The sequence below is a fragment of the Alosa pseudoharengus genome, unplaced genomic scaffold (genome assembly GCF_046254945.1).
Source record: "Alosa pseudoharengus isolate Yale_2024_CS ecotype anadromous, Long Island Sound unplaced genomic scaffold, YU_APseudo_1.1 YU_APseudo_1.1_scf_7, whole genome shotgun sequence".
NCBI lineage: Eukaryota > Metazoa > Chordata > Actinopteri > Clupeiformes > Clupeidae > Alosa > Alosa pseudoharengus.
Genome location: NW_027468859.1, coordinates 36,966,125 through 36,979,798, shown reverse-complemented (window position 1 = coordinate 36,979,798; position 13,674 = coordinate 36,966,125). Strand labels below are relative to the sequence as shown.

The 13,674-nt window shown below is 40.7% G+C and overlaps 1 protein-coding gene across 5 annotated transcripts; it reads left to right on the top strand.

Moving 5' to 3' along the window:
• The first annotated feature begins 323 nt into the window (after positions 1–323).
• LOC143110130 (uncharacterized) lies at positions 324–12,879 on the top strand. 5 transcript variants are annotated; one of them, XM_076272971.1, is made up of 12 exons: positions 324–429; positions 1,499–1,838; positions 4,822–4,973; positions 5,482–5,725; positions 6,429–6,570; positions 6,763–6,898; positions 7,377–7,497; positions 7,791–7,875; positions 7,970–7,996; positions 8,938–9,046; positions 9,481–9,601; positions 12,107–12,879. In XM_076272971.1, the coding sequence occupies exons 2-12, from the start codon at positions 1,499–1,501 to the stop codon at positions 12,160–12,162; spliced, it is 1,533 nt and encodes a 510-aa protein (XP_076129086.1). In that variant the 5' UTR covers positions 324–429; the 3' UTR covers positions 12,163–12,879. The 5 variants fall into 5 exon arrangements, with proteins under 5 accessions (XP_076129086.1, XP_076129087.1, XP_076129085.1 ...); XM_076272972.1 differs by having other exon boundaries at positions 328–751; positions 4,825–4,973; XM_076272970.1 differs by having other exon boundaries at positions 329–751.
• Positions 12,880–13,674: the final 795 nt, after the last annotated feature.

Below are 13,674 nucleotides of genomic sequence, written 5' to 3'. Positions count from 1 at the left end.
TTTGAAATGGAATTTGTTGTATAATCATGTCAGCAATGTAACACATATAATCATGCTTATGTACATGTGACTGTGTAAGGACCAAGTGCAGAACAAAATGCTGGTGTAACCACACGCTGGTTGTTTGCAGCCTACACTAGACAAACCACAAAAGAACACAGGGTGCTCAGAGATGTCTGAGGGGAACAATACCCAGAAAAGCAAGCGTAAATGTTGCAGACATGAGTATCCTGTTTGGAGGGGAGGGGGGGGGGGCATAGCACAGTCAATCACCTGACTGTCAGAAAACCAGCTTGAACCAGAATCGGGTGAATTGTTGAATGTAGTCAGACCACAATGTATAAAAAGAGAGAGAAAAAACAAGTTGGCAGATTTTGAGATTTTGGGACTTTGAGAGTTTGAAGCAGAGTTGAGACCTGTTCAGGGCGGGTAAGGGCACACAGGGCACACTTCTTAATAACCACAGGTTTTTATTTTTAACTTTTATTTCATTTGGGGTATTTTCATATTTCTGATTTTTGTACTTTTCAGCATTGGTTTTTTGTCTTGTATAATAAACTACTTCTAGTAAGGAGTTAAAATTATTTTTATTGTCTGGTCGCTCTGTAAAAGGGAACATTTTCCTCCCGGTGTCTGTGGAATGACCCAACTCTTTCTTGTGGACTTAAAATTAAATCTCTGTGGAATAGTCGTGATTCTTGTGTGTTGAAAACGTGTGTTCCACTGGTGTTTGGGTGTCAGAGAAAGAGGGGTAAGTATTTCTCTCATAAGAGCATTTTTTCCCTTCTTCTGTCTGACAGAAAAGGGAACTCTTACTACATTGGTAAAGGGCTTTGGCATTGATTGAGTGGCATGTTGCCTGAGGTGTTTTAGCCGTAGGAAATACTTGTGTAATTGATCTAACTGTTAAGGCAGGTGTACAATGCGCAGAATGTTTCTAGGGGGCTCAGAGATGTCTGAGGGGAACAATACCTGACGTTTCAGTATTCAAAAATCTGTTGGTGGATGCTATTGCGGAAACGTTACAATTTGACTGACTGGGTTGACACTTCACCGTGATAAATCGGAAGTGTGACGTGAGAACGTGTGAAGCCAATCAAATGAGTGAGTCTCACGGCCAATGCGAGAGTTGGCAGCCCTTGAGCAGTATATCATATAGAGAAAGGACTACATGGCAAATGCAGGTTTGGTTTGTTTAAAGGTGTTGGGAGAGGAGGTAGGCCTACTCTTGGAAGAGCTGACTCTTTAAATTTACTTTACTTTGGCATAGACACAAAAGTATGTGTCAGTTTAGGAATACACACAAAAGTATACGTGTCAGTTTAGGCATAGACACAAAAGTATACAGTAGAATATTCTTATTCAGATGATTTAGTCTAGCCTATTACTATGTTTGTGCTATCATGTATGTTTTTAATACAGAATGAAATGGTAGCCTAAATAAGATGGAGTAAGAGCTATAAAACAACCTTTGTGACCTCTTTGTGTCTCGGAACAGATGGAACCCTGTCGGTTCTACAACTGGGGAAGATGTTGGAACGGAGACAACTGCTCTTACTTGCACGTGTGCAGGTTCTTCTGGATAGGGTCCTGTCGTTATGGCAACAGCTGCTACCTGCAGCATGTCTGCTACTTGGATTCGGATGATACAGGAAGAAGAAGTGGCATCAAAAAAAGAAGACGGAAGAGGCCAGCAAGGAGGAGGAGAAACAGAACTCCAAAGGAACGGAAGAGGTCAGCAAGGAGGAGGAGAAACAGAACTCCAAAGGAACAAAAGACTGAAGAGGTCAGCAAGGAGGAGGAAAAACAGAACTCCAAAGGAACACCATCTTCTAATGGTAGGCCTACACTAACCCAGCCAGTCAGACAGAGAACACTTTAGCCTCATGTATAAGGACACACTGGTACAGACTTACTACACTAACACAGTCGGACGGAGAACACTTTATTAGCTTCATTAGGATACAGACTTACTACAGTACACTAACACTGTCAGGAAATAGTTTATAAAGCATGATGGATTCAAATACTTGTGAGCTAACTTAATCACCATACATTTCCTAACAAGCTAATCTTGCCCCAAGCCTCACATTACACAAACGTTTATGGAACAGTTATTTTCCTAACAAGCTAATCTTGCCCCAAGCCTCACTTTACACAAATGTTTATGGAACAGCTATTTTCAAAACAAAAAATTGCTGATGTTTGAGCATCCCTCTCTCTTCAGCACTGATAGTAGCCTACTGAAATTGTTTGTTGCTTAGTAACATATATATAGTATAGTATAGTATAGTATACTCTTTTGATCCCGTGAGGGAAATTTGGTCTCAGCATTTATCCCAATCCGTGAATTAGTGAAACACACACTGCACACAGTGTACACACAGTGAGGTGAAGCACACACTAATCCCGGCACAGTGAGCTGCCTGCATCAACAGCTGCAGCCGTGCCTACTGGTCGGGGTTCGAACCGGCAACCCTCCGGTTACAGGTCCGAAGTGCTAACCACGGCCACGGCTGCCCCACAACGCAATGACTGTGTAGGGAGTTTTTTTCTGAGTGCGCACACACAAAACTATTTTTTGTTATTTGTAGATGGTCAATATAATGCAGTTATATAAGATAGTCTACAATTTGTCTTAGCATGTATCAACTAGATTTGCAAACTGGTTGTTCTCTAAGACATCCCAAAGGAACATTGCCTAGCAACATGTAGCCTTGTGTATCATCAGCTTTAGGGCACAAACCAAATCAACTACCAGCATCTGATTCAGTAACATGTCTGGCATGGGGCCAACAGGTCTGTGTCCCAAATATGATCCAAATCTGGCCCAAAGGCCAATGCAGTGTTGTGTTTTAGTGCTCTTTCCAGTTACTGCATTGCTAATTGGGCAGAATATGATCACAAACCTATTTCTGATCTATAAAAACAAAGACGTCAGGGATAAAGATAAACAATTCATGTGTTCTGGACATACACTCATTCTGGTATGTATGCGGTTGTTCGCATGCATGATGCTGGCTCTGGTATTGAAGGCTCACTATGCCCCTGCTTAGATATCTGCGCCTGTTCACTGAAAATATAGCATGCCTTTTAATGTCACTTTCTCTGGTCTCCCGACCACTTAATGGCCTGCTATCTTATGGTCCAATGCCTATTGCAAATGCCCTAGGCCACAGTATATTTTAAATCACGTTTATTAAAACATAGCCTAAATTATTCTAAATACAAGGTATGTGTTTAAGGTATATTTTCCTCTTTTTGGCTAACCTCACATTTCTTTCCAATAAAATATATTAGCATTAAAAGCCAGTGGATAGGCCTATGGGAGAGAGAAAAACTATCAGGTTACTCCTTTACAGCGGGACACAGATGTCCGGTGAAATGGAGCGGATTGCTGACTCGACGGTCCTCGTGGTCTCATGCCGTTCTGTTCAGTACGTTGCTCCCATGAGGGCCATGACACTAGTGGTCACACACAAGTTCAGAGTCGGGGCGCAGGGCCAACAGCGACACCGGCGCGAGCTTTGATAGAGGCGTACGAGCGTGCTGGGTGGTACAGTAAGAGTTGCCCCAGTTCCAGCCATAATAAAGCTCGGGAACACATGTTCGATTTGGGGCGTGGGAGTCGTTTTGGACCGGGCATTTCTACCATTATTATGAGTTCGTACATGACCGAGCGCATTGAGGCGTTTCCTATTATGTTTTTTTTTTTTCGAGTGGAGGGGTCAGCCGTTGCCTTTAGCTTCATGTCTTCAGTTTTGCAGACTAACTGCTACTGAATTGCCACCAGAGCGCAATGTCAAAAGCGCAAATTAGCCTACATTGTGATGTCAATTTCTGACATTTGTCCCGTTTTGGAATCTCGGCCTACTGAATGAATAATGTAGACCTAGCCAACACTGTGCTCAAAAACTGTTTAATTATTACTAGCCTTTTGCTAGAGCATTGATAGTCATCATGGGCAGTAGGCTTATGCCTATTTTGTCTGAAAAGCGAAAAAACATCCAGATTACAAAGCAGCTCACACATTGCTCGGGCGTCTCTACAGTCTAACTGCAATCAGACTATTAATATTCAGACCAGCCATAGGCTAGGTTAAATATCATTTTGAATTATCATAGCCTTGAAACAATTAGAGCATAGCTATCAGAATATTTACTGTAAACCTTTTCAGTCCTATGGCGTTTCCCAAACACAGTTCCGGCACTTGAAACGAAAGTGAAAGGAACCCTTTGGTTTCTTGTGCGTTTTGTGTAGGGGGTCCTGCTTTCAGCGGTGGTCATGGCTTATTATGAGTCGTCAGACGGTGAGTTTGTCTTATTTGCAAAGGATTATGGAGTGTTAAAAGTCAAACTTGTGATATGATCCCAGTGTGTCCATTTTAAGTTACTGTCACATCGGGGGGAAGCGTTGCTTACAACCTCAGCGGTCAAAGTATGTCGTGTGCATAATCTATTATTATAATAGTCCACAGTAGACTACGTTAAAGTCAAGAGGTTAGCTACTCAGACAGTGCAGTATAGTCTATACTATAGCCCTTATTGTAGTTTATCTCTACTACTTGTGCTTTCCTTTTGATAGATAGGCTACCGCTCGTCTTAATGGTCTACTATTAGTCTAGTCTTCAAACTAGCCTACTACAATTAACATTATGTTCCTGTTCCAGGTCCGATTCAGTCTACGCTAACTTCCATTAGTCTGTTCATTCAGTGTCCATTAGGTCCATACTATCGTGTAAATTATGTTTGTTTGTTTGTTTGTCTGTCTGTTTGCTTGTGTGTGACTGCTGACTGGTGGTTCCCACTTTATCTGAAAAAGAAGCAAGCCCCTGCCAAGCGACCCCCATGTCCTTTCGCCATCGTGGCACTGACCGGGATGATGAGGAAGATGATTACATACAATTCAGTGAAGGATACGACTCATATGACAATTCGTATTCCCAGCAGATGGCGCCACCAGCACACCAAAGGGTCTGTTATCTCTCGTCTGTGCTGTATAATATAGCATACTCGATGCTATCAATGCTCCACTTATTGAATGGTACTCTTGAAACATATGACTAGAGGATTACGGTGCAGTGTAAAGCCAAGGGGATGCAACCTATTCAACAGAGATAGTAGCAGATAAGAAAGGACTACATGGCACATGCAGGTTTGGTTTGTTTAAAGGTGTTGGAAGAGGACATACTATTGGAAGAGCTGCCTCTTCAATAGATGGAGAAATGTACTTTACTTTGGCATAGACACAAACGTATACGTGTCAGTTTAGGCATAGACACAAAAGCCTATACGTGTCAGTTTAGGCATAGACACAAAAGTATACATAAACAGAAGAATATTCTTATTCAGATGATTTAGTCTAGCCTATTACTATGTTTGTGCTATCATGTGTGTCTTTAATACAGAATGAAATGGGAAATAAGATGGAGTAAGAGCTATAGAACAACAACCTTTGTGAACTCATTGTGTCTTGGAACAGATGGAACCCTGTCGGTTCTACAACAGGGGGCGATGTCGGAACGGAGACAACTGCTCTTACTTGCACGTGTGCAGGTTCTCCTGGATAGGGTCCTGTCGTTATGGCAACAGCTGCCAGCTGCGGCATGTTGGGGACTCGGATTCGGATGACACAGGAAGAAGAAGTGACATCACAGAAGGAAGACGGAAGAGGTCAGCAGGGACGAGGACAAACAGGAACTCCAGAGAAACACCATCTTCCAGTGGTACATGGGCACTAAGCCAGCCAGCAAATCAGACGGAGCACACTTTATTAGCTTCATTAGGTTACACTGGTACAGACTTATAAAGCATTGATGGATTCAAATACTTGTGAGCTAAGTACATCACCATACATTTCCTAACAAGCTAATCTTGCCCCAAGCCTCACATTACACAAACGTTTATGGAACAGTTATTTTCCTAACAAGCTAATCTTGCCCCAAGCCTCACATTACACAAACGTTTATGGAACAGTTATTTTCCTAACAAGCTAATCTTGCCCCAAGCCTCACATTACACAAACGTTAATGGAACAGTTCTTTTCTAACAAAAAATTGCTGATGTTTGAGCATCCCTCTCTCTTCAGCGCTGATAGAACTGAAATTGTTTGTTGCTTAGTAACGTATACAAGGCAATGACTGTTTGAGTTTTTTCTGAGCGCACACACAAAACTATGTTTTGGTATTTGCAGATGGTGAATATAATGCAGTTATATAACATACAGTTTGTCTTAGCATGTATCAACTAGATTTGCACGGAATGTGTGTGTGTGTGTGTGTGTGTGTGTTTATGTTTGTGTGTTTGTGTATATGTGTGTGTGTGTGTGTGTTTATGTTTGTGTGTGTGCAGTCTTGTGTGAGAATGTTTTACCCTGCATACTCCACTAGCTAACTCGAGGACACATCTTGGTGTGACTTCCTGTTTCAGATCAGCTGAAGAATGGTGAGCTGTTTAAGTGGCAGTTAAATGGTGGCCAAGGCTGGATGGACATAGCAAATGATCTCATCCTTGAGGCGCACTACTCCAAACCGAACACAGGGGGCATCACACTCCACAATACACCCTGGGGGTCAGTGGGCATGCAGTGCACCACATACGATGATTATAATAATAATAATAATAATAATAATAATAATAATAATGTTAACAATAATATATCTGCTATAGAAATAGAAATAGAGGCAGATAAAGGTTAAAAGGTAGAGAATGAAGCCATAGTGTTTATCAGCTCTGTTCATTTCTCCCCTGACGCACGCTGCAGGGCCATCTCAATAGATTTCCAGCTTCTGCAGGTGCGTCACAGACGGGACGTTCAGGTGCGTCGCCTGAGTTCCCCTCACACAGCGTGGAGCTGGTTCTTCAAGAGCGACGAGGGCTGGAGTCAGTACGGAGACACGGTGGGTGAAGTGTCAGGCTGACTTCAGCACATTCATGTGGATGTGTATCTACACTACAGAATGTGTGTGTGTGTGTGTGTGTGTTTGTGTGTGTGTGTGTGTGTGTGTTTATGCTTGCATATATATCTATATTGATATATCTTACTGCACCATAGGGTTAAGGTCAGTATGAATATTCAGTATGACTATTATATGTACAGGACAAATATTCAGTTTGTTGTCATCTCACCAGTTCCATCCCAACACGGCCTCAAGGGAAGATGACTTGATGAGGAAGGTTCTCATGTGTTAAATACCCAGACTGAACTGCTAAACCCAGCCACACTCATGTCTGCCTTGTGTCTAGCCTTTCCAGGCCCTACGGTGTTAACATTGTGCAGCCTATAGACTGTATAGTCTATGGTGTAGCCTATTAGCAGCAGTGCTAACTGAGTAGTGTGTGAGGTGTGTGTGTCTGTGTTCTTGTGGTCTCTCTCAGGACACTCAGGGCAGATGTTCAAAGGTTAACAGCGCCACTCTTGAGTCGGAGTATCAGAAGAATCAGCAGGGCTCCTATCAGTTCAAATTCAGCTCGTACACCTACCAGATCACATTCAGAGGTTGGTGTCATCGTTGCGTTGCGTTACGTTGTGTTGTGTTGTGTTGTGTTGACTGTGCAGTTCAGGCCTGGGCTCAACCCTGTGAACTTGCAGCACTTCCGATTAGGAGGCAAATGTGCTAGCAAGGGAGTGTCAGCTTTTAGATATCATAACTGTCCAGTTCAGTCCAGTTCCAATTGAAAAGGTTAAATAATTTAAAATTTAGGTCCTTATGCACAGTATCTTAGTCTCTATATTTTACTATATACCGGTAAATTGATCTTTTTGATATGAATTGATGTTTGCCCTCTCAGACATGCATCAGGAAAACGTAAGCACTGGCGTTAGAAGACAAGTCCGACGCAGGCCCTGCTATCCAGCTACTCAGAGTCCTGTGCAGTGAGTGTTGCTTTGCACCTCTTGTTTTCATAGTTGAAGTTTTGAGTGCATATAAGATAACTTTTAAATTTACTTCTTTTATTTTATATTACAGGGGTAATGCCACTCTGCCGCAATCACAGTGAGTCTATGTGGCTATGCTATTTCTTATGTCATGTCAACATTGTTGAAATACTAGTCACTAGTTTATCACTAGTTATACGTTTATAAGTGTATAAGTTTATCTCTTAGAATAATTTGAAATATGCAAAAACTCAACTTTGTTGTCCTTAAATCATATGAAGGAGCTCTTTCGTTTGAAACACTGTTTGTCATCTTGCCATCATCAGTTGGTGCGTAGTGGCGTAGTGCCTTAATTAATTATACTTGACTCCAATCATGAATGTAATTAATTCACGAAAGATTCAATGTTTCTTTCATAATGGCAGTGTAAAATGACTTCCTTGCTCAGTAAATGAAGGTGTCGTAAATGGTGTATTATCTTATATAGTTTATATAGTTTTTCAGAGACACTCCATCAGCCTTTGCTGTTTGTCTAAATGGCGTAGGTGTCGTAAATGGTGTATTATCTTATATAGTTTATATAGTTTTCCATCAGCCTTTGCTGTTATTGTTTGTCTAGATTCTTGTGTCTTGTTTATGTCTCAACACATTCATGGCAAGGCACAAGAAAAGCCCTTAAATATGTACCTTCAGTCATATTAATTTAGCAATAATTTCAGGAGTGTATAGAATAGAAATGATGATTAACATGACTAGATTATTCATTAGTCTACAGTAAATAGTGATTAACATGACATTAGATTATTCATTAGTCTACAGTAAATGGTGATTAACATGACATTAGATTATTCATTAGTCTACAGTAAATGGTGATTAACATGATATTAGATTATTCATTAGTCTACAGTAAATGATGATTAACGTGAAATTAGATTATTCATTAGTCTACAGTAAATGTAAATTACCTTTTGTTTCATATTTCACAACACTTCCCAGTTTGTTTGGACCACCATGTTTCTGTTGTTCAGTTTCTGCTGTTCCGGTTCATATAATGTTTAGAGCTGCACTGACCCGATCCATGAGCGCCATGAGCCTCCTTGGACTCTCCAGCGGTCCCAAGTGGCAGTTCAGTGGAGCTGGCAGCAGGTGGCACGACTACCAATACAGGGTGAGGACTCCTCAACTTAACCCCATACATTTACACGTGACTCTACAGTGTTTCCCACAGAATTGTAATTCTATTTGTGGTGGTAGGTTTGCAAAATAAACTCGAATGCAACAGTTTTTAACAAATTAGTGCAGCGTGGTTATGATTCTAACCAGATTTAAGCACCAGTTAAACCAGCAGTGTAGACCAGCAACACCAGCTAAAATGACCAGCTTGAGGTGGTACGACAAGCAAAACCAGCTGAATTACCATCATAAGCTGGGTAAACCAGCTGAAGGTATGTTTTCGCTAGAGTTTTGCTGGTCAAGCAGGTCAACCATTATAGGGTGGTCAAACAAGCTGGTTAACAAGCTGGTCAACCAGCAAACCACCTTTAGCTGGTCAGGCTGTTTCTTTCAGCAGGGTTGTAAGAAGTATGTTCTCTTGTTCTCCAGGTTGGAACCAACTTGGAATGTTCCACAGACAGCGTCCTGATTGAGGCTGAGTACCGTAAGAACCCGCAGGGCTCCATGACCTTCACTGTGAGCGGACAGTCCTACCTGCTGGACTTTGCCAGTACGTCCCATCACAGTTTACAACATCACATTTGTGTACATACATTCAGTTATCACAGTTTACAACATCACATTTGTGTACATACATTCAGTTATCACAGTTTACAACATCACATTTGTGTACATACATTCAGTTATCACAGTTTACAACATCACATTTGTGTTCTTACATTCAGTTATCACAGTTTTCAGTTATCACAGTTTACAACATCACATTTGTGTTCATACATTCAGTTATCACAGTTTACAACATCACATTTGTGTACATACATTCAGTTATCACAGTTTACAACATCACATTTGTGTTCTTACATTCAGTTATCACAGTTTACAACATCACATTTGTGTTCATACATTCAGCTATAACAGTTTACAACATCACATTTGTGTACATACATTCAGATATCACAGTTTACAACATCACATTTGTGTACATACATTCAGTTATCACTTAGAGAATTGTCAAGTTGTAGACGTTCTTTTTTCTCCTCTACTGCATAGTAGAACATAAGGGTGTCACAATCTTCGTTTTAAGTGGAAAATCGATCGGAATGACATCACAATCTCGAACTTCGAAATCAAAGGTAGAATTGACGCTACCCCAGTGTCACGTCCAGCGTGCAAGCCAAGAGGGGGAAAAACACACACGTGTGTATTGAAGTGCGGCACGTCAATATTATCTCCTCAAACTACAGCCACTTAAAAAACACATCAACCGAATTTGAACCCCCAAATTCACATCAGTTCATTCACGTCAGTTAACACTAACTTAGGCTTCAGGAATGGCAGTGGCTCAGGAGGTAGAGGAGTCGTCCAGCAGCTGGAAGGTTGCCGGTTCGAGGCCAACTACTCCTGACCCTGTTGAAGTGTCCTTTAGCAAGACACCCCAGGGTCCCACGGATCATGGAATTTCTGGAATATCATGGAATTTTGGAAAGTCTATTCCAGACATGGAAAGTCAGGGAATTTTATCATTTTGGGGGCAGAGTGATGGAATATCAGGGAATTTTGTTGTAGCAGTTTAAAATGTACTTGCCAAAATACATTAATACAGATATTTCCACTCAGAGTATATCTGGTTATTAGCTTTACTGCTTGCTTGAGTATTGTGATTAGCCTAACTTTGTTCATTCAATACCCATTTATTCATCTCACGCTCTAAAAAAAAGTAAAAGATTCTTGGACGCTACGCGACTGTTCTGAAAGCTTTGGTCGGTATATTGTACCCTTCATTATAAAGTAGGTCATGGAAATTCAGTTTTTCTTGTCAGGGAAAGTCAGGAAAAAGTCATGGAATTTTACATTTCACTTAGAGTGGGAACCCTGTTAACCCCAGTGCTCCCAATGAGCAGGTGGGCGCCTTGCATGGCAGCTCCGCCATCCGTGTGTGTGTGAATGGGTGAATGTAACCATGACATTGTAAAGACCCTGATAATCTAGAAAGATTAAGGGTCTGGCCGAGAACAATGTAATGGTCCAACTCGGGGGGCAGCAACAAGCATGCATTTAAAAATCTCACTGCACGCAATTGGATAACACTACACCATGTTTACCCTGAATGATTTCGGACTTCGACGCAATCAGATAACACTATGACCAATGTGTACTGTCCTCCATCGTTGCAGCGCTATCTTCATCAGTTTAGCTGGTTCCCCGGAATGTTGGGGGAAAAGTAACGTGCATCATTGCTCTTTGCCAGAGTGTCTCGCAGAGACAATTCCATTTCCAGGGTAGGTGCTCGGAGGAGTCGATATAAATGCAGTCCATTTACTCGGCTTTTGAAGTTCTACTGTAAATAGAGTCCAAAATTACTTTAAGGTATATTACGCACATTAATAGCATAACATTCTGACCGTGTATGCTATGAAAATCAAATTATCATTCCGTGTTATTTCATTTCACTATGTTCACGTCTATGTTTATGTCTATTCTGTTTAGTAGCTCGCAGTAGGAGCAGTTTCAAAATAAAAAAAAGTTTGTGGAAATAAAGCAAAAAAGTAAACAACATAAGAAATGCAATAATAATAATATAATTTTAAAAACAGATCGAAAATCGAATCATGACTTTAAAATCAAAAATTAAATCAAATCGAGGATTTGGAGAATCGTGACACCCCTAGTAAAACAGAAAAGAACACAGAAACAGACTTACTGCCCTCCCTTAGATACCTATATGACTACTTACCCTCAAGGATCCCTCCCTTAGAAACCTATATGACTACTTACCCTCAAAGATCCCTCCCTTAGAAACCTATATGACTACTTACCCTCAAAGATCCCTCCCTTAGAAACCTATATGACTACTTACCCTCAAGGCTTCTCATGGAGATGCAGTGTGCCTGTTTATGTGTTCTCTTCTTTTTTACTGGCCTTTTCTTCTGAGCAACTGCCTTCTATTGGATGTGCAAACTTTCAAGTATAGTGCATAGTTGATTAATCTAAACATGAAGCAGTTCTTGTAGATAAGATTTCATAATTTGTTTTGTATGGTTCCTTAATCTCACAGCTATGACGCAGACCAACACCAGCATTGGGACGGTTCGCAAGGTCCGGCGAGTATAGGCTGACTCTCCAGGTTTCACCTCTGGCGCTATGGAATGACATCCTCTGATGCCTAAACATCATTGACATGCTGCATTGCACTGCTAGCTACTGCAACTGCCTTCTAATGTTGCTTTACATGTGCTAAATAATCATTGCCTCTTTGACTTCCACAAGCAGGTAGCAGTTCTTTCTTCTTTCAGAATCCCCTCATTTTGGGCAGTACTTAACTTTTGTATATGGATTATTGAATAGAAATCATGGATATGTGTCTCAAGGAACGAGCTAGATTAATATATTTTTAATAAATAGTTTTAAAAGCACTTAGTGATCATGCTACACAGGGCTGCCACTAACTGAGTTTTTCATCAGACTGCCATCCCAGACTTCAATTTTAACAGAAATAATGTATGTCTATACTCATATCTGTGCCACAATATAATGACCATGACTGAACACTATTTGTGGGGTGATTGGGTCTGTGGCGATAGGCAGGTATAATAAAAGAATTGAAATGTTGGATGATTTACAATGTTTACATTATAAACACACATTCATGATTCTGTTTACAACGTACAAGCCAGAGAGCCACTCTGCCCTCCAGTGCTTTTCTCCTTCCCTCTCATCAGGAAAGCTGTTTTGTTCTCAGGTCAGAAATGAAATGCAGTGTTTTGTATTTTTTGTGGAAGGATGAATTTGTTTCTGTCAATTACTCTTAATAAAACTGTAATGACTGTGCTTTTGTTAATGCAAACTGATTATTATGTAAATAATGTGTGTGTGTGTGTGTGTGTGTGTGTGTGTGTGTTTGTGTGTGTGTGTGTGTGTGTGTGTGTGTGTGTGAAAGTGCCTAAAGACACGGTCTTAGGAGAGTCTAAACTAAATTTGTCGCTGGTGTTTTCATCAAAATCACTCAATCTTATAATAACAGAAATACAAATGTAATATTTAATATTTTTAGCGATTAAACTTACCTGGCAACCAACTCTGACAGATGTCCTGTAAATAGCCCCCTTTCTACGTTTTTACAGCGTTTTCTACACCACCAGTCAAACATTTTGAAAGTTTTTATAGGTCTTTGTCTTTCTGATCATTTTTACATTGAGGATCAAACTATGAAATAACACATGTTGGGTTTTGTCGTAAACAAAAATGTGGCAAATTATTACAAAGAACAAAATGTGGCAGATTATTACAAAATGTGCCAGATTATAAAATGCAACAGTAATTGCATAATAAAGTGAAACTTAATTACATTTCGTCTTGTTATTACTTTCTGCAGTGTTATCGCATAAGTGGTGTAGCACATCCACCTCAGATGTTTTCAAAGTTTCTTCCTTTGATTGTCTTGTCTGAGTCAGGTCCATTGACTAGCACAGCTTGTTAGTGTTGTGTGACCTTATTCCTGGGAGCTTGTCTCTGAGCAGGTTGCTCTGCTAGTCCTTGTGCATGTCTACACAACTGGGCCTGTATGACGGCTTCAGTCCCGCAGGCCTAGTAGAAATACCTGTTCATAGAATGAAAGTGAAAGAA

Bases quoted from the DNA above. Each gene is read 5' to 3' on its own strand.
- LOC143110130 (XM_076272971.1), top strand. From the start codon at position 1,499: ATGGAACCCTGTCGGTTCTACAACTGGGGAAGATGTTGGAACGGAGAC. The intron at 7,997-8,937 runs GTGAGTCTATGT...TATAATGTTTAG, and splicing joins GCCACTCTGCCGCAATCACA to AGCTGCACTGACCCGATCCA. The intron at 9,047-9,480 runs GTGAGGACTCCT...CTTGTTCTCCAG, and splicing joins GGCACGACTACCAATACAGG to GTTGGAACCAACTTGGAATG.